At 36.2% G+C, this 24,502-nt stretch overlaps 1 protein-coding gene across 1 annotated transcript; it reads right to left on the bottom strand.

The window, feature by feature from the left end:
- Positions 1-489: 489 nt before the first annotated feature.
- Positions 490-24,059, bottom strand: LOC131190557 (cytochrome P450 2C23-like). Its single transcript, XM_058167894.1, has 10 exons — positions 23,907-24,059; positions 15,357-15,519; positions 13,580-13,726; positions 11,884-12,044; positions 11,054-11,230; positions 8,054-8,187; positions 6,456-6,645; positions 3,620-3,761; positions 893-931; positions 490-638 (listed from the first exon to the last, which is right to left on the bottom strand). Exons 1-10 carry the CDS (start codon positions 24,057-24,059, stop codon positions 490-492), a joined length of 1,455 nt encoding a protein of 484 aa, XP_058023877.1.
- Positions 24,060-24,502: the final 443 nt, after the last annotated feature.

Raw genomic sequence — 24,502 nt, 5'->3', positions numbered from 1 at the left:
TGCAATCAATAGTCTTGCAGCAGTTATTAAATTCAAAATCAGTTTTGTCTCTATAACAGTACAATGCCAAACGGCATTTTTAATGACATATTTTTAAAATAATTCTTAAATGTTAACTATTTTTAATTTATTTTAATTACATTCAAATGGAATAAATCTTAATATTTGGCATGGTTTCACTCAGTCTAAAATTGGTGGTTAAGGTCCTGTCATACCACTGAAAGGTTAAAAGCAATCTTTAGCCTGAAAATGTTTGTGCTTTTGTGAATCAGATTCTCTGGATGAAATCAAAATTCAAACATCAGTAGAAGTAATAGTAATGGTGGTGATGGTAATATTTGATATGTTCAAATGATATTTGAACATTTACTGAAATATATTTCAAAAGCTTTTACTTTTCAGCACACATTCATTTCTGAAACTTTGAACACAATATTAGAAATTTAGGGCTGGGATGGAAGAAAACATATTTTTGAGACAATTGTTAATTTATATTTTACATTTGATGGCCCGAATGTACCGATGCTTCCCAACCTGTCTACATCTTATAAACAAAGTATTTAAATCTATCTCTTTAGGGTCCATAGTCAATTCAAAAGTGAAGTTCTGGAGCAGATTGGTAAACAATATGAAGATTTTTTTTGTTTTGTTTACATTTATACCCCGCCCTTCTCCAAAGACTCAGGGCGGCTTACAGTGTATAAGGCAATAGTCTCATTCTATTTGTATATTTTTACAAAGTCAACTTATTGCCCCCCCAACAATCTGGGTCCTCATTTTACCTACCTTATAAAGGATGGAAGGCTGAGTCAACCTTGGGCCGGGCTTGAACCTGCAGTAATTGCAGGCTTTGTGTTCTTAATAACAGGCTGTACCAGCCTGAGCTATATTTCCACTATAGCCAGTGACTCTCCTGGACATACTCTCTTCCCTGTAAAAAGAAAAAAAGAAGATAAATAGGTGGAGAGAGTGTTGGCTATGTTCTCCATCTTGAGTTATTTCTAAAAATAATAAAGGGGGGGAATACAAATAAACAAACAAGTTAATTTTCCACTGTCTTTATGCTACCCAGAAAGTAAGGCTTCTTCTCAGATTAGTAGATCTACAAGAAAGACCAAATGAAGAATATAAAAGTGACATGGAAAGGCAAAGTATTACATGGCCAGTACATTAAAAAAAAAAATAGATGGCAAAGCAAGTAACAAGAAGACCTGACAATGACTAACAGCAGAAAAATTGAAGAAAGAGACTAATTCTGATTGCACAAGAACAAATGCATACCAAGCAAGAACTGAGAAGATGGCACAGACAGTAAATGCCAGCTCTGTAAAGAAGCTGAAGAAACAGTGGACTGCTTAGTTATCTGACGCAAGAAGATCACATTCTGTTCATGGAGTAACAGAATAGACTGATTACAAACAGTGGCATGACAAAGTAGCAACAAAGGTGCATTGGAAGATCAGGAAAAAATACCATTTATCTGCAAGCAAGAATTAGTGGGACCATAAAACAGACAAAGTAATAGGAAATGAAGACATTAAATTGCTTTGGGACTTTAGAATTCAAACAGATAAGCACCTGCCACAAAACACTCAAGAGGTGAGAGTTATTGATAAGAAAAACAAAAAAAAAGTCTTGATAATAGATGTAGCAGTACCTTGAGACAGCAGAATAGACCTGAAGAAAATCATGAAGTATAAAGACTGCAAACAGAACTAGAAAGTCTTGTAGCAAAAGAAAGCAAAGACCATAACAATGGTAACAGGCACCTTAGGTGCAATCCCAAAATAACTAGAGCACCATTTGAACACCATTGGCATTGACAAAAACATCATCAGTCAATTGCAAAAGGCAGCTTTACTTGGAACAGTTTACATCCTGCAATGATGCCTTTAACATTATCAGAAAAGAACATCTACCAATCCAAGGCCCTTGGGAAGGAATCAATAAGTGGACAAGAATGTCAAATTCAGTCTAAATACCTGGCTGACTGTGCAACCAACCATGATAATTAAAAAGGAACACAGAAAAACTTTCTTAACAGGCAAGACCTAACAATATTACCCAGACAGCTACCCTGTAGACCTAATATGATTTATATTCATGCTGGCAAAGAAAATTGTGCCATGGAGATGACATAATCTGGTTTCCTGAATCTTCCTGGAATCATAAAAAATAGGGAAGAGTGGAAGACTACAGCACTGGGAACAGGCACTAACTCTCTGCCTCAATTTCTCCACCCTGCAATAGGTGGAGCCTCTCCTCATTGCTTCATGGAGTAACAAAAACTAAGAGTAAGAAATGAGGAACTAGAAACAAGTCACTGAAATTTGTTTTTATATATGACAACTGCAGCAAAACTACTATAAGCCAAAAATTGGAAACATTACCCACAATGGAGGAATGGTTAGTGAAGATGATGGAACTTGCAGAGATGGCTAAATTAATTTCTTTGATTAGAAAAAAAGACAATAGCTATATTTATGGCTGTATGAAAACCTCTTATAGTCTTTTTTCATGAAAGAAAGAAAAAACTTACGGTTTCAATTATTTAGGAAAAAATGGATAATAGAAAAAAGTGAGGGTTTTTTTCCCAATTTTTAAGGAGGTAATTATAATCATACTTGTATATGCTGCAAAAGAAATTGGAAGCTTTTTAAAAATTTCTTTTCATTTTTTCTGCACTTTTGTTTTTTCTTATTTCTTTCTTTTTTCTTTTTAGGCTGTATAAACTTTTTTTATGTTATCTTTAAAACTGTTAATAAATGCTTTTATTTACAAAGAAAGAAAGAAAGAAAGAAAGAAAGAAAGAAAGAAAGAAAGAAAGAAAGAAAGAAAGAAAGAAAGAAAGAAAGAAAGAAAGAAAGAAAGAAACAAACAAACAAACAGTCAAAGGAATCATGATCAGGAAAACTGAAAAGAAGAAAATATTAATGTGCTTTGGTCCTATCATGATCTGTATTTATCTCCTTGCTCTATACTACTTGTGGCTTTTCAAAAAAAACAAAAAAACCCTCCTTTCAATAGAGGAGTTGATTAGCAGTCACTATGTATCTTCTGGTTCTAAAAACTTCACAAATTTTCCTTCATGATTGAATCAGATTCTCTCAGTGATTTCACCATTTACCTATGCATGTCCCGGACAGGCTCATCTTGAAACTAATACAGATAGTGGCAAGGGCAGGCAGGAAGAACAGCACCCATCAGCATAGGTGAAGTAACAGTTCAGCAGCCTTATAGGTCAGGGGTCTCCAACCTTGGTAACATTAAGACTTGTGGACTTCAACTTCCAGAATTCCTCAGCCATCAAAGCTGGCTCAGGAATTCTGGGAGTTGAAGTCCACAAGTATTAAAGTTGCCAAGGTTGGAGACCCCTCTTAGAGGTAACTGACCAACCTTGAAGATCCCAGATCACTAAATCAGCCATTTAATGATTAAATCAACGTTTAGGGGCATGTATAAGAGCATAAATGCCTACGGTCCCTATCCTAATTTCCCTTTAATTGTATTCATTTTATGTATTCAATTCATGCTTATATATATTATCTAATACGTACTCGATAAGTAAATAAATAAATAAATAAATAAATAAATAAATAAATAATAACCCCTCTGTTACCTGCAGAGAAAGGGAAGAAGGCATCCTTCTTTTGGAATTCATCATGCTTATCCAGGAAATGAGCTGGATCAAACTTGTCAGGATTGTCCCAGCAGAGAGGATCAAAATGCACTGAAGCCCACAATGGAAGAACAGTTGTGCCCTTCAAGGAGACAAGAAGATACAAAGAACAAAGGTGGGTTTTTTCCCATAAAGAAACAGGCTGCTCTTAATTCTTTCAAAAATGTGAATTCTTGGAAGATTAAAAAAAATAAAACATTGATGCAATTTACAAGGTTTCTCAATACCTGCTGTTGACCACTGCATATTCATATGTTTAAGACTTTACAGGGAATTATATTACTTGTATTAAGAACATAACAAGACTGAATTGTCTTCTATGTTTCACAAACATAATCTACATTTATCCCAATTTGTATTATTAAATTGTACAACTTTCAGATTATAGGTGGAATTCAGGGTAATTCCTAAATTCTGAAGTTTCACTGTTATGATCTAAGTTACCAAAACAAATCTAATCAAAAGTTGGAGTGATGGTTTTTTGGGTTTTTTTTGGACTCTTGGACTCTTAAATTGGAAAAACGTGATACTGGGAAGGCATTTTAAAATGCTGGAATTATTTATTTATAAAACTTATTCTGCTTTTATAATTGATTTATAACTAAAATGATAATTGCCCAGTGGTAACACTGAAATTTAAGTTGAAAGCACTATCTGCTGACAAAAGGAAAAACTATAAGTCTGGAAATACTTAAGAGGAGGACTGTGAAAATATCTATTGGATTATTCCAACTACCTCAGGATTACTGGAGATTTAAATATGAAAATGGGCAAGCTACTTAATTAAAGGGACCCCTGAAAGACTTCTGATAACCCCTGGGACTATTCAGAGGGAATTGACTGTTTACATTTGGGATATAAAGAACTGCGATCAGCTCACCTCTTGAAGGGCAACCTAAGGACTGAATAAACTGCTCTTGGACAGTTGAACAAAAGTGGAATTCTTTAAAAAAATAAAACAAAATAAGATGCTTTATAAGGAAGAAACAAGTGAAACATTGAAGGGGATCGTGTTATTTTTGCAAAACACAAAGGACATTATGGAGAAAGGATTTAAGGAGATTGTGTAAAAAAAAAAGGGAAATGCTATACAAGGGATGATGAGCAAAGATCAAGATGCCCAGGAAAGGGAGGAGCTAACAGTAGAAATGGAGGAAAAGAATCGGAGAATAAAAGAAGAAAACAAAGAGGAGAGAACAAAGAAAATAACAGTGATTGATGAATTGATGAATAAACCAGGGGAAAAAATATATTAAGTGGGTCGAAAAGAGAGTTGGAGATACAGGAAGGTACCTTTGAAAGGGAGATAGGGGCATGGGCAGAAATTGTGGAAACCAGGCAGTGGAGGAGGGTGGAAGTGGGAAAAATACTCAGATTGAACAGCCAAGAAGCAGATGTAGAAAGAGATAAAGATTTTAGAGAGGAATATGGGAGACAAGTCAAAAACAAAAAAACAATAGCAACTAAAGTATTGAAGTGAACAAAGGATGATGGATAGACGATTTTTTTTTCGGTGGTGTTTTGATTTGCTTTCCTTTCCTCTCTCTTTCCTTTCTCCTTTTTGTAGGTAGGTGACATGATTAGAAGTTAGCTGGATAGAAAGAAAATGTTTTTTGACAAAGGATGACATGATTAAAAGTTAGAATAAGAGATAGAATTAAGAGAAAATGGGAATATTAGTGTATTAGTGTATACACATATCTTGCGATATGATAGAACCTAGAAATTTGAAGGTTTCTACTGTTGATACTGTGTTGTCTAGTATTTGAGAGGTGGAAGTATGGAAGGGTTTCTCCTAAAGTCTACCACCATTTCTACGGTTTTGATTGTTTTGGTTGCACCACAAGGTATATGCAACACATATAATATAATATAATAACAAGAGTTGGAAGGGACCTTGGGGGTCTTCTACTCCAACACCCTGCTTCGGCAGGAAACCCTACACTACTTCAGACAAATGGTTATCCAAAACCTTCTTAAAAACTTCCACCAAACTATATAGAAAAATATTTTTATTGAATATAAAATTTTAACTATATTTTAAAGATTATATTTTGAATGTGGTTTTGGCAAAACTGTTGAGGGAGGGAAAGCTACTTCTGTAGGAATATATTTTTCCATACTCATTTCCATTCCATGTATGTATGTATGTATGTATGTATGTATGTATGTATGTATGTATGTATCTTCTCTCAAAATTAATTACCTGTTTTAAAAACTGGAAAATTTGCCTAAATTTATTATTCATTTTGGAAACAAATTATTAAAAATGCCTGCAGATATAAAAATGAACAACAGATTCAGTACTCCAACAAAACATTACTTTTCTTCTATCAGGGGGGCAGAATTTTAGAATCCAGTAGAGGCAAGCTAAATTCATTAATCCATCATTTTTACTGATAGTTTTGCATCCTTTTTCCATTCTGGGAGAAGATTTCCATAATTATATTATGAATAAAAGTTTAATAAGAAAACCATTAACCACCTTTCTAAATATCCTTAGTACCTTGGTGCAAGAAGAAAAGAAATAATTTTTATAACTAAGAACCTTAAGAGAAATCAATGAAACTCCACAAGATGGAAACTGTCTAGAACCATGAATAATATTTGCCTTTGCAAATAAGTAGAGTGTTCTGTAAAACCCAATGGCCTAAAATTCAAAAGATATTCAGAAAGCATATACAGCAATTATAGCAGAAGTTTAATCGTTCTGCAATTATAGATACATATCTATTGTATGTGCAAAGAGGATCCCAGACTTCAGGATTTTTCATACCTGAGGGATGACGTGTCCCTTGAAAATCACATTCTGGGTGGTTGTACGTGGGAAGGTCTCAGTACTCCCAGGTTGAAAACATAGAATCTCGTGAACAAATGTGTTGGTGTAGGGCAGCTTCACCTTATCCTCCATTGAGGGCTGGCGGTTTGGTCCCACAACATCATCGATTTCCTGCTGTATTTTTGCTGCAATGAATCATTGTTAAAGTAAACAATATTATTTTTAAACTATTCCAGTCCTAAATCATACTCAATCTTATATAGTAGATAATCAAAGATGCACAATGTGCCCTTAAAGAATACTTAAACAGGTTATCCTGTGCCACTATCCATTTACTTCTCCACTTTATACTTAAGGACAATGACTAGCAATTTTCTCTGGCTGGATGTAGAATTTAGGGAAACCACCACCAGTTCCTATGCAGAATGTGGGCTAAGCTCGTTGGGTGCTTTGAAAGTTCATTTTCTCACCCAATCCACTTCCCCACCTGTGGTAGAAAACATTTAGCTTATTGACCACTAGGTAAAGGTTTTCCTGTCCAGTTGTGTCTGACTCTAGGGTGCGGTGCTCATCTCTGTTTCTTAGCCAAAGGAGCCAATGTTGTCCAAAGACATTTTCTGTGGTCATGTGGCCAGCATGGCTATATGCCAAAGGAGCACAGGCAGCAAATCCTTCATCTCTTTAACTGTAAGGTAATGTTCATCCAAATTTATGTAAACTGGATGCAGCTGCTCCATAAATGTTCTTGGAGTCAGAGATCAAGAATGGTACTTTGGTGCATGAAAGAGGCTTGTTTTCTGCTAGTTCCACACAGGTTCTCCAAATGACTGCTCTGATCATAGAAAAAGGTAGGAGAAGAAAAAAAAAGCTATATTTTGAAGTTTTATCTGTACCATGTCACTTTCAAAGATGCACCCCATACTTTTTGAACCAAATTATGTCAGGAGAAAAACTGTGGAACCCCATCTTCCCCAAGAGCAGTGATGGCCATTAGGAAGGGAATTCTTTTCTGCCCAGTCTAGACAAATGCAAGACTATCACCTTTCAGGTACATTTTCTATTAAATGGATAGGCTAGTCAATTTCAGGGCTTCCATATTTCTCCAAAATGATTATTGACCTCTTAACCCCTAGAATGGCTGCTACAAGCTAGGGCAGAGCACAGGTAACATATCTAAATGATTTGCAACCTTCCGTGCCAGTTTGCCCTCTGATATTCCTTGTGGGAAGATGACAGGGAAGGTTGTAAATCAAGGGACTAAAGGACCTTACAACCATAATAAGAGTGAGCCAGTTGCCAAGTGTTCAAATCATGGTCATGTGACCAAGAGGTTGTTTGATGGCTGATCCTTGCTTTGAGGAGTGATTGTAAGTACCATTTGTTTATCTCTATCATAACTTTAATGGATTCTGAATGAGTCCTTGTGAAATGAGAATATCAGTATTTGAACTACGGCATGCGTTTTCAAACATTGTTAAAATTATTTCAATTATATTCAATTTCAGCATAAATTAATGGGGGATTGATAAATACTTCTGGTCCTCAAATTACCACATAAATTTTTGATGTGGAGGCCTTGTGGGTTATATATAACTTGAATTTCTGGGAACCTGGCCAGAAGGATAATACCATATGAAATAATATTGGCTGTGGTCTCTGTTCCAGCAATTAACAGCTCAAACACAGTCATGACCAAGTCTTCCATACAGATAATGCTAGAATTTTGTTCCTCTGTAAGGTAAGGTAGAAATAAAATAAAAAGCAAAAGTTCATAATTATGTCATCAAATTGTCCACCTACTTCTTCTCACTTTATTTTTTTTCTAGACCGATTTAGAGGGGAGGCAGGGAATAATCCAATAATCCTTCCCATTCTCTATATTAATTTGAATATCCAATGCAACTTAATAGATATTTGGATCAGATAGATCAATGTTTAAATGAAAGAGAAACAGCTAAGATGCAAATGAAACAGATAAGGTCTTTTTCTCTCCTGTATCATCAACTTTTCCCCAAACTCCTTCCAGTTATGCAGCCATTGTAATGCAAACGTTTCCTCTTATCTTCTTGCCATGGAATCTCCCCTGCATCTCCATCTCACAAATGGAGCTTTTGAAATTTGGCTCTGAAGCATTACCAGCATCCCAAACCAGCCATTCTGTCACTATTCAGCCTCTGAAATGTTTTTCCAAAGTTTGCCACTGAATTATAGTTTAAGTGCAATGATTGAATGACTGACTGACTGTATAACTAGGTAATTATTTAATTTGTTTGAAGGTAATTAATTCATATTCGGTTCTTGTCCTGGCTCCAATCATTTTAGGGAGCACATCAAAAGCCCATTCTCTACAGAACTGTCAGCCCCACAAAAGATAACATTCCTTTTCTCTACAGTTTACATACTACCAAATTGGCTTTGCTAACTCATGAACTAACTAACTAACTTGGACTGCAAGACGAACAAACAAGTCAGTTCTAGAGGAGATCAACCCTGAATGCTCTTTAGAAGGCCAGATCCTGAAGATGAAACTGAAATACTTTGGCCACCTAATGAGAAAGAAGGACTCACTGGAGAAGAGCCTAATGCTGGGAAAGATTGAGGGCAAAAGAAGAAAGGGACGACAGAGAACGAGGTGCTGGATGGAGTCACTGAAGCAGTAGGCATGAGTTTAAATGGACTCCAGAGGATGGTAGAGGACAGGAAGGCCTGGAGGAATGTTGTCCATGGGGTCGCGATGGGTCGGACACGACTTCGCAACTAACAACAAAAACTCATGAAATGATATAGACATGGGCTATGGCACCTCCTTAAGTGCTGAAAAGATCACTACAGGCAGATCCACACAACAGTTTCTTAAGGAGTTAAATTGTTTGTTTACAAATATAATTATTTCTAGAAGACCACTATTCCTAGCAGCTGTGTATTTTAATGCAGTATTTGTGGCACAGGAGAGAGACACCATATTTTTGCTTTCTGATGTCTTGTCTCAGCAGTACAAATTGTTCCCATCCTCAGAGGATGGGACCAGTAGTGAAATCTAAATTTCTTTCCTACCAGTTCTGTGGGTGTGGCTTGGTGAGCGTGGCTTGGTGGGGAGTCATGTGACTGAGTGGGTGTGGCTATGTGACTGGGGGATAAAAAGACAGAAATTCATTAACAATGTCCCGCTGGAGCAGGGTTGAACTAGATCAGGGGTCACCAACCTTTCAGACCTCAGGGACCACTAAATTCACAATTTTAAATTACGCGGACCACTAATACGATCTGCCTAATGACCGGCTGGATGGGCGCAGCTAGGTGGTCATGTGACTGGATGGGTGTGGCTAACTCAATGTCACTTGTGTCAAGGGGCGCCTCACTGGCCTCTTCTTGCCCCTCCCCTCCCACCCACTCATCACCTACCCACCTGGGCTCCTTAGGGCCCCAATAGGAAGCAGTTGTTGGAGCAAAGCAGCCACCAGGAGAAAGAGTTGGCAAAACAGCTCAGTTCAAATTGAATTTGACCGAGAAGGAGGTTCAGCAGAAGCACCTCACTGAGGACTAGAGCATAGGCTTTCCAAGCAGAGGGAAGACCTGTGGGAGTGCTAGGCCAGGTATCGGTGCCTGGAGGCTCAGCGGGCTGAGATGGTCAACCAGTTCCAGGCCATGATGCTGGAACAAAGCCCTCTGCCTCTTCACCACCAGCGGTGCTTCCCTCCAGCCTTAGCCCAAAGCCCCACACCAAGAGGTTGAAGCAGACCTCAAGTCAGAATTTCTCCCCCCACTGACCCCCACAAAAAGACCCTGAAGGGGGAAACTCTTTGCGGCAACACAAGCGTTCATTGCACATCTCCAGCCCAGGAGCCTTAGTTTGAGGACCCCTGATTTAGTGCAATATAAAAAATATTAATATTTTTTCTGCGAACCACCAAAATTTTTTCACAGACCACCAGTGGTCCACGGACCACCAATTGGTGACCACTGGACTAGATTGCCTCCAGGTCCCTTCCAGCTCTGGATTATCTTCTGAAGCTGCATCTAGTGCCAGGTTTGTAGTGCTTCCTTCCTCTCCTTTTTCCTTCCTTCCTTCCTTCCTTCCTTCCTTCCTTCCTTCCTTCCTTCCTTCCTTCCTTCCTCCCTCCCTCCCTCCCTCCCTCCCTCCCTCTTTCTTTCTTTCTTTCTTTCTTTCTTTCTTTCTTTCTTTCTCTCTTTCTTCTCTCTCTCTCTCTCTCTCTCAAATGAACCCCCCACCCCCCCATTTTTGCTTAGCAGGGTTCAGCTTTCTACCTTTAAAAAAAATGTTTTTAAAAGTAAAACAAAAAGCCTCTGACGATCAGGCACCTCAGCTGGGATCGTCAGATCATCAGGCAAAGAGATTGTTAAAAAATGCTTTTAAAAGTTAAAAAAAATGCTCTTATAATCATGTGGTTCAGCTGGGCATGGGGGGGTAGGTGCAGGGATTTTTGCTCCTGGTTCTCCGAACCACCGGCCACCATTGCTACTGAATCGGATGATCTGGTCTGACCCAGGAACATTTCACCTCTGGATGGGACACAAGTGCATAACTGAAGCTCTGCCCCTTTTGTACTTGTGCGCAGAACATCCTTGCAATATACCTTTTCTAATTTAATAAGGAAGCAATCAATATAATCTCTGGGATTGTCTGGATCCAGCGTCTTCTTGTGAGAGTCCACTCTAGTCCTTATGTAGTCACAAATCTTGTTCCAGTCAGAGACAATTCTATTGTGAGGTCCGGGAAGGAATTTCATGACATTTGGCATAGCGGCATATATCTGTAACATGGTGATAGTAAATGTTAGCCTTTCTCAGTTCATCTCTTTTGCTTTGCCTTCTGCGCATCTGCACAGAAAAAAATGGCTTCCCTATAAAGTGTCCCCTTAGTTCTATATTTAAAAAATAAAAATAAAATGCAAGACCAGTATAAACATTTTCACTGTAATGTGCAGTGCCTGCTAATCAAATGAATATAAAATATAAGGCTCATGGAACCAAGCCTATTTAGTTATATTTTTTTTCTCTTTAGTTATAGCTCCTCAACTGCTATTTGAAAAATAATGGAATGAAAGCTGAGGCGTTATGGAAGACTTAAAAAACAATTAGTTATGAAGGCCTCTGAAATGACAATAGTTAGAGCTTTGAGTAGTTAGCTGAGGAGAAACCAGGCTGAAGCTTTATGCATCTTGAATAACTCTAGAAAGAATCACTGCTAAGTCACAACATGTGAACTGATCAGGAGTAAGACAAACAGTCATTTGAAGAAAAGATGCAGGCGGATTCTCACAAACACATCTTTTAGGTCGCTTAAAAAAACCTCCAATTTTTGTAAGTTACTAAACTTACAAACTGAACTTACTAACTGAACCAACCCTCTTAGTCGTAAACAAAGAGAAAACTCTGCATGTAGAACAACATAAAGATGGCATACCGTTCCAGGAACACTCAAAAAAAAATTTAGGAATGCCTTCAAAATGTCCAATATTTGAATGAAGATTTTATCATTGTAAGAGAATTGTTTCCCAAAGACAATAGCACATATCACATTAGAAGCTGCTGTTGTGATGGTTGGGATTACATCGAAAGGCTGATCTGCAACAGCAAAAAGAAAGAAGAGATGATGTGACTGTGTTTTGCATCCCCCAAATCTTTTTCTCTAGTGACTTTGTGAATTTCCTTTACACTATATTCTGTTTAGACTTTATACACTTTTGGAATCTTTATGGTTCCAATGATACCTGGCTGGAAATTTCCAGTGTACAGCCTGGTTCTAATATATTATATCATGGTTGTAATTTGTGCCTCTCTGAAAGACAATGAGAGTGCAGATGGGCCATTTTCAGGAATTTCTCAATCCAATGAACAGACTCTGAAAGTCAGGATTCAAGACACACTATGTGCCATCCAGGGAGATTCCAACCCACTTTTTAACTTCAGAAGTATAACCAGAAAGGCAGAGTATTAATTCAAAAAAAAACAAGCATTTGTTTCTGAATTTAAAGATGAATAAATAAATACACCATCTCACAGTTTTGTTGTGTAAGCAATACAATACAATGCAATACAATGCAATATAGCTACTCTTCAAAAAGACCTTGACTTTGTGTCAGAATGGTCTAAAACCTGGCAACTCCAAATCTCAACCAGCAAATGCTCTGTCTTACACATTGGGAAAAAGAATCCAAACACTAAATACAAACTCAATGGACATTACCTTACAGATGACCCCCACCCAGTCAAAGACCTTGGAGTTTTCATATCCAATGATCTAAGTGCCAAAGCCCACTGCAACTACATCACAAAAAAGGCTTTAAGAGTTGTAAACCTAATCTTACGTAGCTTCTTCTCCAGAAACACTACACTACTAACCAGAGCTTATAAAACATTTGCTAGACCAATTCTTGAATACAGCTCGCCTGTCTGGAACCCATACCACATTTCAGACATCAATACAATTGAACGTGTCGAGAAATATTTTACAAGAAGAGTTCTCCACTCCTCTGAATATAACAAAATACCTTATGCCATCAGACTTGAAATCCTGGGTTTAGAAAACTTAGAACTCCGCCACTTTCGACAGGACCTATGTTTAACTCATAGAATCATCTATTGCAATGTCCTTCCTGTTGAGGATTACTTCAGCTTCAATCACAACAATACAAGAGCAAACAATAGATTTAAACTTAATATTAACCGCTTCAATCTTGATCGAAGAAAATATGACTTCAGTAACAGAGTTATTAATGCTTGGAACACACTACTAGACTCTGTGGTATGTACTCAAAATCCCCAAAGCTTTAACCAAAAACTGTCTACTGTTGACCTCACACCATTCCTAAGAGGTCTGTAAGGGGCGTGCATAAGAGCACAAACATGCCTACCGTTCCTGTCCTACTGTTTCCTTTCATTATATCCAATTTATATAGTTATTACATACTTATATATATGCTTATATATTATATAGTTACTTCATGCTTATGCTTATATATACTGTTGTGACAAAATAAATAAAATAAAATAAAAAACAAATGGAGGCAAGAACATTATGTACACTATGTTGTGCTTTACGCATAAAAGTGGGAAATAATTCTATAAATCAATCAAAATTGTTTGCAATGTAGGATCACCTTCAAAACTTTCTATCTTCTCCACCAAATAGCGAGCTTCTTCTGATATCCGTTCAGCCATCAATTTATTTCCCATTCCAAAATTCTTCAAAGTGGTGAGAGTAAAGCGACGCAGAATCTTCCATCTTTTTTCTTTACCAATAATCCCTGAAAAGATAGAAATTGCAGTAACAAACAACAGACATGGCAGCATTTTTTTTAAAGAACAAAAAAAGCAATTTGCCCAGTAGTCTCCTTTACCTACAAAAATCTGCCCTTCTCAAATGTAAAAGTAAACATGCATTTATTTTTCCTTGAGTTATTGATAGTTTGGCAAAAGGAAAAAGAATTCCATTTGCTCATGAGTTTGCACTCTACTTATTCAGATTATATCTTGAGCAATGTTACAAAGTATTATGATATCTATATTGAATATTTTAAAGGGATAGCTTTCTTTTTTCTGAATATTCCTGTTTACCTGCTTCCTACCAGCAGACATAAACAAAAGCCATATTTGAAAAACAAAAGTCCTATTTTCCGCTTCTTCAATATTTCCTGAAATTTGACATCTTCAATTCTGGAACTTGACAATAACTGGATGAGAACTGAATTACTGGATAAAGTTTGAAAAGGCCTCCTGATTGCAACAGCTACCTGCAAACTTTTAAGCTTAAAAGGTTTGAGTCTAATTTATAAAGTTATGCCCAACTTTGAAAGAGTGCCTCAATTCAACAATTTTTCAGTTAATTCACTCTCAAAGTAGATTTGCATATTAGTGAGATGAATATTTCAAGCAATAAATAGTATCTAATGGCTTCAAAGTATTTTGTAGCCTTTTGAAAAACCTTAGAGGTTTGATAATATTCCTAAATATTGTAGCTTTGGTATTGAAATGTATCTGAAAAATGGTAAAGTTTCCTGCCTCCCTCATTCCCATCTCCTTCCTTCCTTCCTTCCTTCCTTCCTTCCTTCCTTCCTTCCTTCCTTCCTTCCTTCCTTCCTTCCTTCCTTCCTTCTTTCCTTCCTTCCTTCCTATAAAACACTACTATTCCTATATTAAAATGTACTATTTGAGCTAAAATATATATAAAGTGATTGGAAGGCATCTAGTTGAAACTTGATAAAGTTAATGTCTTCTAAAAGATCCATCATTCCTATTATTTTTTATTATCTTTCAGGTTCAGGGATTTTACAATTTCCTCAAGATAATTGATGAACATTCCTTCCTAATCTAATTTTAAAACATTTTGAATCAGATTAGACTGCTGCTGAATCTGTCATCAAATTATGCCTGTGAAATTTCTAAAACAAATGTGACTAGCATTATCTGAGGCATTTTAAAGTGCATTGCTAGAAGTTTCTGTTGGTTTCTGACTGAATTTTTTTTACTATTTAAATTTTGCACTGGTCTTGTTTTAACTAGTTCATTTTTAAAGTTGCCTAAAACAGGACACTATAGCTGAGAAATCTGTTGTTTGTGAAGGGATATTGAATATAAGGTATAATTTCCCCCAGACCACCCAACTAGCCACCATATTATTTGGATTCTAATGCCAATCAGCTGAATGTGGAATAAATGACTTCAGTTGTGCTAATGTTTCTTAGGTTGATACTTTATCCTCTAACCAGAGTTTTGATTGAACAACTTTTCAAGTACCTCCAGGAGGTTTAGTGTTTTATTTTTCATTACTTTAAAAAAAATTACCACATCACTTTCTTAGAAAAAATGATATTTTTATCTTTCCTCTAGCAATTGGAAACTACATCTCAAATTAAAGTGAAAATAATCTGTACTCACGGTAGCCCTTGGTTATTTCATCGATCATAGGTATAGGAGATCGTCCTCCAAATTCCTCACTATGAGTTATCAGGGCATCTTTCACAGCCTCGAATCCACAAACTACAACCAATGGATTTGGTCCTAGCCAGATAGTAAAAACTGGACCATACTTCTTAGAAAGCTTAGGACAAAAGACATCAAATCAGTAAGTCAGTGAATCAGTAAGATTTAAGATCTCACTTTTGGATATCTGATTCAATTAATAGCTCTGAATACATATTCATATTTATCACTTAACTTTAAAAAGTTATTACCAATGTAAAAGGTAAATGGATAGACCTTTTCCTAATCTAACAAAAATAATTTCAAAGTACTATGTTATTTTTTATAGCCATTAGTATTAGAAATATCCTTTGGATCGAGGCTCCAGTGACGTCACCGCTCCTGCTGGGTGCTCTAACAGAGCACTCCATGTTAGAAGTTTGTAAAAGTCAGTGAAACAGAAAAAATCACTGTTCACTGAGCTTAGCATACCCTCTGGGAAAAAGGGGGTTATGCAGAGTTGTGGAAAAGTGGCAGGTCTGACAGGGGGTTTGCTCTTAAGAGCGAATTTTCCTGGATTTATGATCCCACCGAATTCCACTCCCTCCAACTTCAACACCCTCCTGTTTTTTATCAGGAAAAAGGAGTGGAGAGTCGCTTCTGCTCAAAAGGACTTATTAAATTGATTGATTTTCTAAGCAGACGGGAATTTCACAAGCGTTCGATCTTTGATGTAGAATCAGCACGGCAAGTACCGACTCCCTTTCTGAAACCTGAAACCTTTCTTTGTCTTTGATTAATTGACTTTTAAAATGGCGTCTGAAAGTGAAAGTAAAATTTTTTTAGTACGATAAAGTAGCGTTATTTGTGGATTGTTACAAACGGAGTTTTTTTATACTGAAAGGAGGGAAGGAAAGTTATTAAGTTTAAATTCCTGATTCTTTTGAAGACAGAATGGCAGCTAAACCTTTAAAGCCTTCTGGAAGAAGGGGATCTGAACCAAGTCTTGAGGATATATTGAAAGAACAATTAAAACTTTCTGAAGATAGGCAAAAAGAGATGATGGAGAATTTTAATGCAAAAATAAGAGAAGATATTCTCATGGCAGTTCAAGGACTGAGTAAAAAAATTGAGGGATTGGAAGGGGAAATGCAACAGATCTCTCAGTCAAATAAGCATTTAGAAGACAAAATGAAAGGTGTTCAGAAAAAAGTGGATCAAAATGAAGATCAGGTTGTGATATTACAATATAAACTTATGGAAGGAGCTCTTAGAATTCGTGGTATGCAAGAAGAGCGAGGAGAAGACTTAAGAAAAATTATATCAGAAGCATTGGCTGAATTTATTGAAGTGGAACCCCAAGAGGTAGCTTACCAAATTGATAAAATATATAGAGTTAACTCCTGGATTGCAAGACAGAGAAAGCTTCCTCGGGACATTGTGGTTTATTTTGTGAAAAGGACTATGAGAAATCAGATTCTGCAAGTTTCATATCAGACACCTTTAAAAATTGGAGAACAGGAGCTGAAGGTGCTGAAAGAGATTCCTTCAAAGATGTTAAGAGATAGGAAAATGAAAATAATACAGGACTCACGGGAAAGAGGTGGTTTAAGAATGCCTAACTTTAAACTATATTATGAAGCAGTAACCCTTTCAGTAATAAGTGACTGGTTTAACTTAACAGAGGAAAGAATTTTGAATATAGAAGGTTATGACTTATTATATGGATGGCATGCGTACTTATTTTATGAAAAAAAAGTGGATAGGGCTTTTAAGAATCATGTGTTGAGAAGTGCTCTTTTGCGGGTCTGGAAAAAATATTCCTATAAATTAGATTACAAGATTCCTATATGGGCGAGCCCTAGACATGCAATAGAGAATATAAATATAGAACAGAAACAGGAAATGATTACTTATAAAGAACTTTTGTATGCTGAAGGAGGTAGATTGCAATTAAAATCATTACAGGTATTAAATGAAGAAGGGAGGAATTATACTTGGTTTCAATATGGGCAAATAAGTGCTAGATGGAAAGAAGATCAAAAAATTGGTATAATGCAAAGGGAAGAAAATTTAATAAAGCAAATTAGAAATCAGACCCAGGAGCATATAAAGAGATTGTATAATGTGTTGCTTGAAATAGATTCGGAAAAGGATTTGGTAAAGGATTGTATGATAAAATGGGCACAGAATATTCAGGAACCAATAATGTTGGAAACATGGGAGAAAATTTGGGTTAGAAATGTTAAGTTTACACAAGCACAGAATTTAAGGGAAAATTTTTATAAAATGTTTTATATATGGCACTTAGATCCCAAAAAATTATCATGTATGTATCCTAATATCCAAGCGAAATGTTGGAGGTGTGATTGTGATGACGCTACATATTTTCATATTTGGTGGACTTGCAAGAAAATTAAGGTCTTTTGGATAAGAATTTGGTGGATTATTCAAAATGTACTGAAGAAGAAGATAAAGTTCCTGCCACAATTTTTCCTTTTGGGAATTATAACGGATTGTACAGGGATTGAGACTAAATTGATTCTGAATTTAATAACAGCAGCAAGACTGTTGATTGGACAATACTGGAAGAAAGAAGAGATACCTACAATAGAAGAATGGATACTGAAAGTTATTAATTTGGCTGAGATGGCTAAAATCTCAGCTTTTTTAAAAGACAGGAAAGATATTTAATTGAATGGAAAAAATGGATTGATTATCTACAAAATAGATATCAGATTAAGAAATATCAGATTGCCTTTGAATAATTAGAAAGTTATTTTATGTAATGGGGAGGGGGTTGGGAGATGAAAAGCTTTGGATGTGGTTATTTGGATTGGAAGGGAAAATTTTATTCTATGTTTGGTTTATGTATAACAATACCTTGTGATTGACCCGGGAAGCCGGGGGGGGGGGGAAGGGGTTTTTTTGGGAGGGAGGGGGGAAAAAGGGGGAAAATGTTTTTGTTTTTTAAAACTCTTTCAATAAAAAAAAGAAAAAAAGAAATATCCTTTGGATCAAGTTTTCCCAACTTGAAATTTTTCCACTTGAATTTTAATTTACTATAGTTAAAAACCTTGATGGCCAAGAATTATGGTAGCTGGTCCAAAATGCATGGTTCAAAAATGGTGCAGAATAAATTCATTGTGATTAAAAGAAACAGATTCATATTCAAAAGTGAATATGCTTTTACATTAGTGCTTCATTCTGGGTTCTCCATTAAATGTCACAAGTGTGACATTCAAATATCATGCTACAACATGCATTGTTTAATTCTGGTTTGTTTGTTTATTAAATTTAACTATCAAACTCTCAATAACTCTGTGCAATTTACAAGTAAAAATAAGGAAACACAAGAAAAAAATGCAGCAAAAAAAGTGACAAAGTTAGAGGAAAATGATCAAAGGAACAAGCATGAAAGAAAATGGGATTACATAAACCAAAGGGAGCTTCCTTGTCAAATGTCTAGGCAGAGAGGCAGATCTTTAAGGGCCTTTGAAATGAAGGCCATTTAGCTCTGAGTATTCCAGAGGGCAGGTAGTGCTACAAAGAAACATGACTGGAATGAGTCTAGATAATTGATTTCCTCTATGGTTCATATCACTTGCAAATTACCCATCATCTCAACAACCTTCTCCAGAAAGGGAACATTGAAAATATTGGATCTAGAATAGAATAGAATAGAATAGAATAGAATAGAATAGAATAGAATAGAATAGAATAGAATAGAATAGAATAGAATAGAATAGAATAGAATAGAATAGAATTTTTTATTGGCCAAGTGTGATTGGACACACAAGGAATTTGTCTTGGTGCATATGCTCTCAGTGTACATAAAAGAAAAGATACCTTCATCAAGGTACAACATTTACAACACAAATGATGGTCAATATATCAATATAAATCATAAGGATTGCCAGCAACAAAGTTACAGTCATACAGTCATAAGTGGAAAGAGATTGGTGATGGGAATGATGAGAAGATTAATAGTAGTGCAGATTTAGTAAATAGTTTGACAGTGTTGAGGGAATTAATTGTTTAGCAGAGTGATGGCCTTCGGGGAAAAAACTGTTCTTGTGTCTAGTTGTTCTGGTGTGCAGTGCTCTATAGTGTCGTTTTGAGGGTAGGAGTTGAAACAGTTTATGTCCTGGATGTGAGGGATCTGTAAATATTTTCACGGCCCTCTTCTTGATTTGTGCAGTATACAGGTCCTCAATGGAAGGCAGGTCTAATGGGGCACTATTGCCTCTTTCAAGGCAGAAGTCCCCTCCTCCTCAATCAAGGATGCTGACACCACACTAAAGACCCAACCATGAGAACACAGAATAGGCCCAGATGCCAAACTGATGGCAAAGAGAACTTTGCCAGGAAAACAAATACCAGATCATGCTGCCTCATTGTGGCAGAGACAGTTCCTTGGAGGGATGAACAAAGAATGTTGTGAGCGTATGCCAAACTATATATTTTCAGCAAAGTCATCCAAGGTGTGAAGGTCATTCCAGATGTCCAGCTAAAGCAAAAGGGCTCCAGTAAGATAGGAAGATCCTAGAGGCTTTTGTTCACTTTAGTGAGAAGGACAATTCATACTGTGTGGGATAATGCAATGGTAAATTACTTCTGCATTTTTATCAAGAAAATCATATCAATTAAAAAATATATAAAACGATTGACCATATACGCCAGATGATGGGCCCCTCATGTTATTGAGGAAGAGTTGAGGATCTTTCAGGGTACTAACGGTGTTTATGACATGACTAGATTAAAGCCTTCAGGAGTCTAGTTGCTGAAGTTGCCACACAGGAAAAAAAATCCAAATGTATAGAGACAGAATTACATAGGAACATAGAATGTAAGAAGCATGAACTTGGGAAGGCTCAACACAGGAAAAAATGAAATGACTAGAAATTGACATTTTAGGCATCAGTAAATGAAGATGAACTAGTTCAGAAATTTTTAGTCAGAAAATCACATTGTTTATTACACAGTACATGAAAATAAGAAGGGTCTTGCTTTTATTATTACAAAGTTTATAGCAAGAATATATCACACAACCAATGCCTGAATATTTATTAGACTTTATGGACAACTCTTCAGTATGACGATCATTCAAATTTATGCTCTAACTACTAATACAGAAAAAGAGAAGATTAATGGTTTTTATGATCAAGTTCAGCTGGAAACTGACAGAATATGAAAGTAAGATGTGCTGCTGATTGAAGACAGAAATGCCAAAGTTGGAAATATGAAACAGAAAAACATAGTTGGAAACTGAAGTGAAGAAGAAGATCCACTTATCAATTTATCCCATTTTAATGAATTCTTAGATAAGATTCAGTTAGTTAACAACCAAAAATGACACTTCTACACATAAGCATTACCAGATGGAGTATATAGCAATTAAACTGGGTATATTATAGCTAAAATGAGGTGGAGGAGCTGCATAATTGAAAAAACCAAAGAATACCAAAAAGAAGGATGTGTCTCATTGTTTATAGAAAGACCTTTAATAGTGTTGATCCCATCAAGCTGTAAAAAGTGTTCAGAGAAATGGGAGTTCCAGAATATCTCATTGTCCTCCTAAGAAACTTATATTCAAGTCACACTTGATAGATCAGATACAAAGGCCTTCGGAAAAATATTCAAATGCTGTGCTGTAGCTATACTTATCAAGATCAAACACATGTAAGCCATGTTGTTCTCTGTAATACTCTACATAAATGAAAATTTGACTTTGAAGAAGCAGATTAGGAAAAGTATTGATAATTTTGATGTTGGAGAAGATATCTGAGAATATTATGGACAGACAAAAAACTGATCATTGGATCACTAAACCAATAAACTCAGACTTTTCATTCAAAACATAAATCACCAGGCTCAATTTGTCCTACCTCGGCCACATTATGCAAAAACATAGCTCTCTGGAAAAGATTCTAATATTGGGAAAGATAGAAAGAAAAAGAAGACTATATGATCTCTAGAAGTTGAAAATGACTTGATGGCACATAATCAATCAACCAGTAAACTTGTGTTTACTTCAAGTCTTCTTCTAGTGATGTTCTAGGAGACTGTTCTGGTATTTCATTTCTCAGAGGTCCATAGTAAACCATGGTGCACAGGAAGGATTGGTGCAGAGGAAAAGGCCACATAGGGATTATATGCAGCTAAGAATATGGCCTCAGCATAACTGACCACCTCGAGGAAAAACTCAAATTTTCTCTGAAACACTAGATCAGGATGGGTCAATTCAACAGGAAGGGATGACACTCTTGAAACAAAATCAGAGAGTGATCTGTGTATGGTAATGGACCAGCGTCAATGACCTACACTTACAGATCACATCTCAAATTTCTCTTGACCATAAACAGATCCAATATGTAGGTGCCAGTATGCATCCGTCTACTGATATCCAGTTTCTTTCTTTCTTTCTTTCTTTCTTTCTTTCTTTCTTTCTTTCTTTCTTTCTTTCTTTCTTTCTTTCTTTCTTTCTTTCTTTCTTTTTGTCAGCAAGTACAAGGAAACAAGTAACAGTATAGATGTAGACATAGACTTTTTTCATGGATACATGAAAAAGATTGGTGCAAATAAAAGGAAATAAATAAGCAAAACATAGCCATAAACACATAAAATTAGTACATATAAATAGGAACAGTAAGACAGGGACAGTAGACATGCTGGTTACTTCTGCACGTCCCCTTAGGGATCTCTTAAAAAACATGTAAGGTACACGGTAGACAGTTTAAGGTAACAGGTATGGGGATTAGAGACACTAAGAACAGGATCAGGTAGAATGTTCCAGACATTTACTATTCTATTGCAGAAGTCAAGATTAGAGCGAATTACATTGAGTTTGAATCTTATGATAGCCCTTGTATTATTACAGTTGAAATTAAAGTACTCATTTACAAGTAGGGCATTTTGATAAATAATCTTATGAACTAAGCTTAGGTCAGAACATAGACAGCGTAGTTCCATGGTTGCCATCGAGGTTCTCCAATATGCTTGATCAAAACTAAGTCAGCCACATGATAATAAGTGATGAGAAACTAATCCAGGCATTCATAGTCCTTTAACAACAGTTAGGTCCCTAGATATAATTCACACAACTCTTAATGATTTTACAGATACGTTTCTTCAATGATGACCAAGTTTCAGAACTGTTTTAAAGTGATATTTTTAATCAAAAGGTAATTTTGGCTCTCTGTAAACAGAACAACGAAAAAGTTAATATAGTAGTCCATGCACCTACTTCTCTTGGAATTATTCTCAGTTTATCACATACAATTTATCACTGTATAAATTGTAGATTTGTGAATATAAGATTGAAAGATTAAAACAGATGCAAACTGAGATAAACTTGGCTGAGGCCAGAAAATATTTTTCAGTCATAGTACTGAAGTTACAGAACATTGTCACCATAAAAATTGGAAACTGGGCTCTTCAGTAATGGTCTCCTAGCAACTGGTGAACTCCAAACTTTGGTCAAGAAGGACTGAAAACTGTCACTCATGCATGAAACTATTATTGATATTATTGTTAAACTGTAAATGAATTTTTGTGTTACATTATCTGCTGAGCATAAACTGTTTAGGGGATTATACACTGTGAGGTTTTAATTTTTTATGACAGTTTGATAGTGCTCTAGCTATGAAAATCTGGAAAGATTTGTCAGCTCATGACATTATATTATAAATGAATACATACATAAGGAGTACTTGTAGAAGTGGGCATTTAGAGAACAGGGAAAGAGCATGTCATATAATTCACACTTTTATTACCATGGTTTGTTGAATAAACTAGACCTCTCTGGATTCCAGCATCTCATGAAGCCAAAACAATGATTTAATCCATGCTATTTGGGTTCATCCAAAGCAGGGGTGTCAAACTCACGTCATCATGGCAGCATCACGTGACGTATCAGGACTTTTTTCCCTTTCACTAAACCAGGTGGGGCAGGCCCAGCACATGACGCATCCTGCCCATGGGCTGTGAGTTTGTCACCCCTGATTCAAAGCCACATACAAGTCATCTATAGACAAACCACAATGTATGAATCCAAATTGTATGTGTTTTAGCTATCTTAAAAGGATGTAAAAATCATTAATAAAAATCAGACATTCTATTTAATGGTTTCTGAGATACTTCCCAGATTGTCCACTGATGTTGAGCATGGAACAAAAGTCTGATTTATAGATTAATCTAAATAATGCTGTGAAAGAACAGTTGCTATAAATTAACTAGTAATATTATATTTATTTTGTCCTGTACAGCATTGTGTTCCTCTTAATTATACCATTTACTTTCTGAGAAAAAATGTTTATGCTTAAACCTGCAACCAAAAAACAAAACAAAACATGCCAGATAGAAATGGAGTTGGAAGCATCTTTAGTAGGGGTGGAAATAAACCCAACATTTGAAATTCCTGTTTTACACTATATTCTCAAAATATGGGAGATTGTTACTCTCTCAAATGATTCTTAATATCTCTCCCACTAAGAAAGGAGTCATATCAAAGAAAGACTGTCTTACCTTTGGGTAGGATTTAAACAGAGGCAGAACATCTTTTTGCAATAGATTCCCCAGAAACAACCAGGGTGTAGGGCCAGGAGGAAACCTGTTTCTTTCTTGCTGAAACCGGAAGACCGAGAAGGTGAGCAGAAAAAGAATGAACAGTATTATCATCCCAAGGATCAGTGCCACCTGCATGTTTAGTCTTCTTGCCTTGATGGAGTGAAAGAGATGAGACTTACGGTTTGGAAAGGAGTCTGGGACACGGAGTGAAAGACCAGAGGCGAAGTCAATGTGATTGGTTCTTTAGCTTTCTCCCTTCCATTTGCCAATATGTCTTTGCACTTTTGCAGCCTATCAATCATTCCAGAACATGAAATGCTGTTGTTAAGTATTTGTTTTGATACCATGAGCAACTGAAGGATTATTCTAATGATATGTTTCTAACTAAATAAAGGTTATTTAATTTTCTAGCATGAAACAGGTAATCTTCTGATTGTGGGTAGACTTTGAATATAAAATGCAGCTAAATGGTAGGAGAGCAAGTATGAAGGGGATAGCATTGGACAATCACAATCTGGGCAAGGAGCTGAACTTGATAGATTTCTACAGTAAGA

Source organism: Ahaetulla prasina, chromosome 2 (genome assembly GCF_028640845.1).
Source record: "Ahaetulla prasina isolate Xishuangbanna chromosome 2, ASM2864084v1, whole genome shotgun sequence".
NCBI classification, from domain to species: Eukaryota; Metazoa; Chordata; class Lepidosauria; order Squamata; family Colubridae; genus Ahaetulla; species Ahaetulla prasina.
The sequence above is the reverse complement of the archived record's forward strand: the minus strand, read 5'-3'. Positions and strand labels throughout refer to the sequence as shown.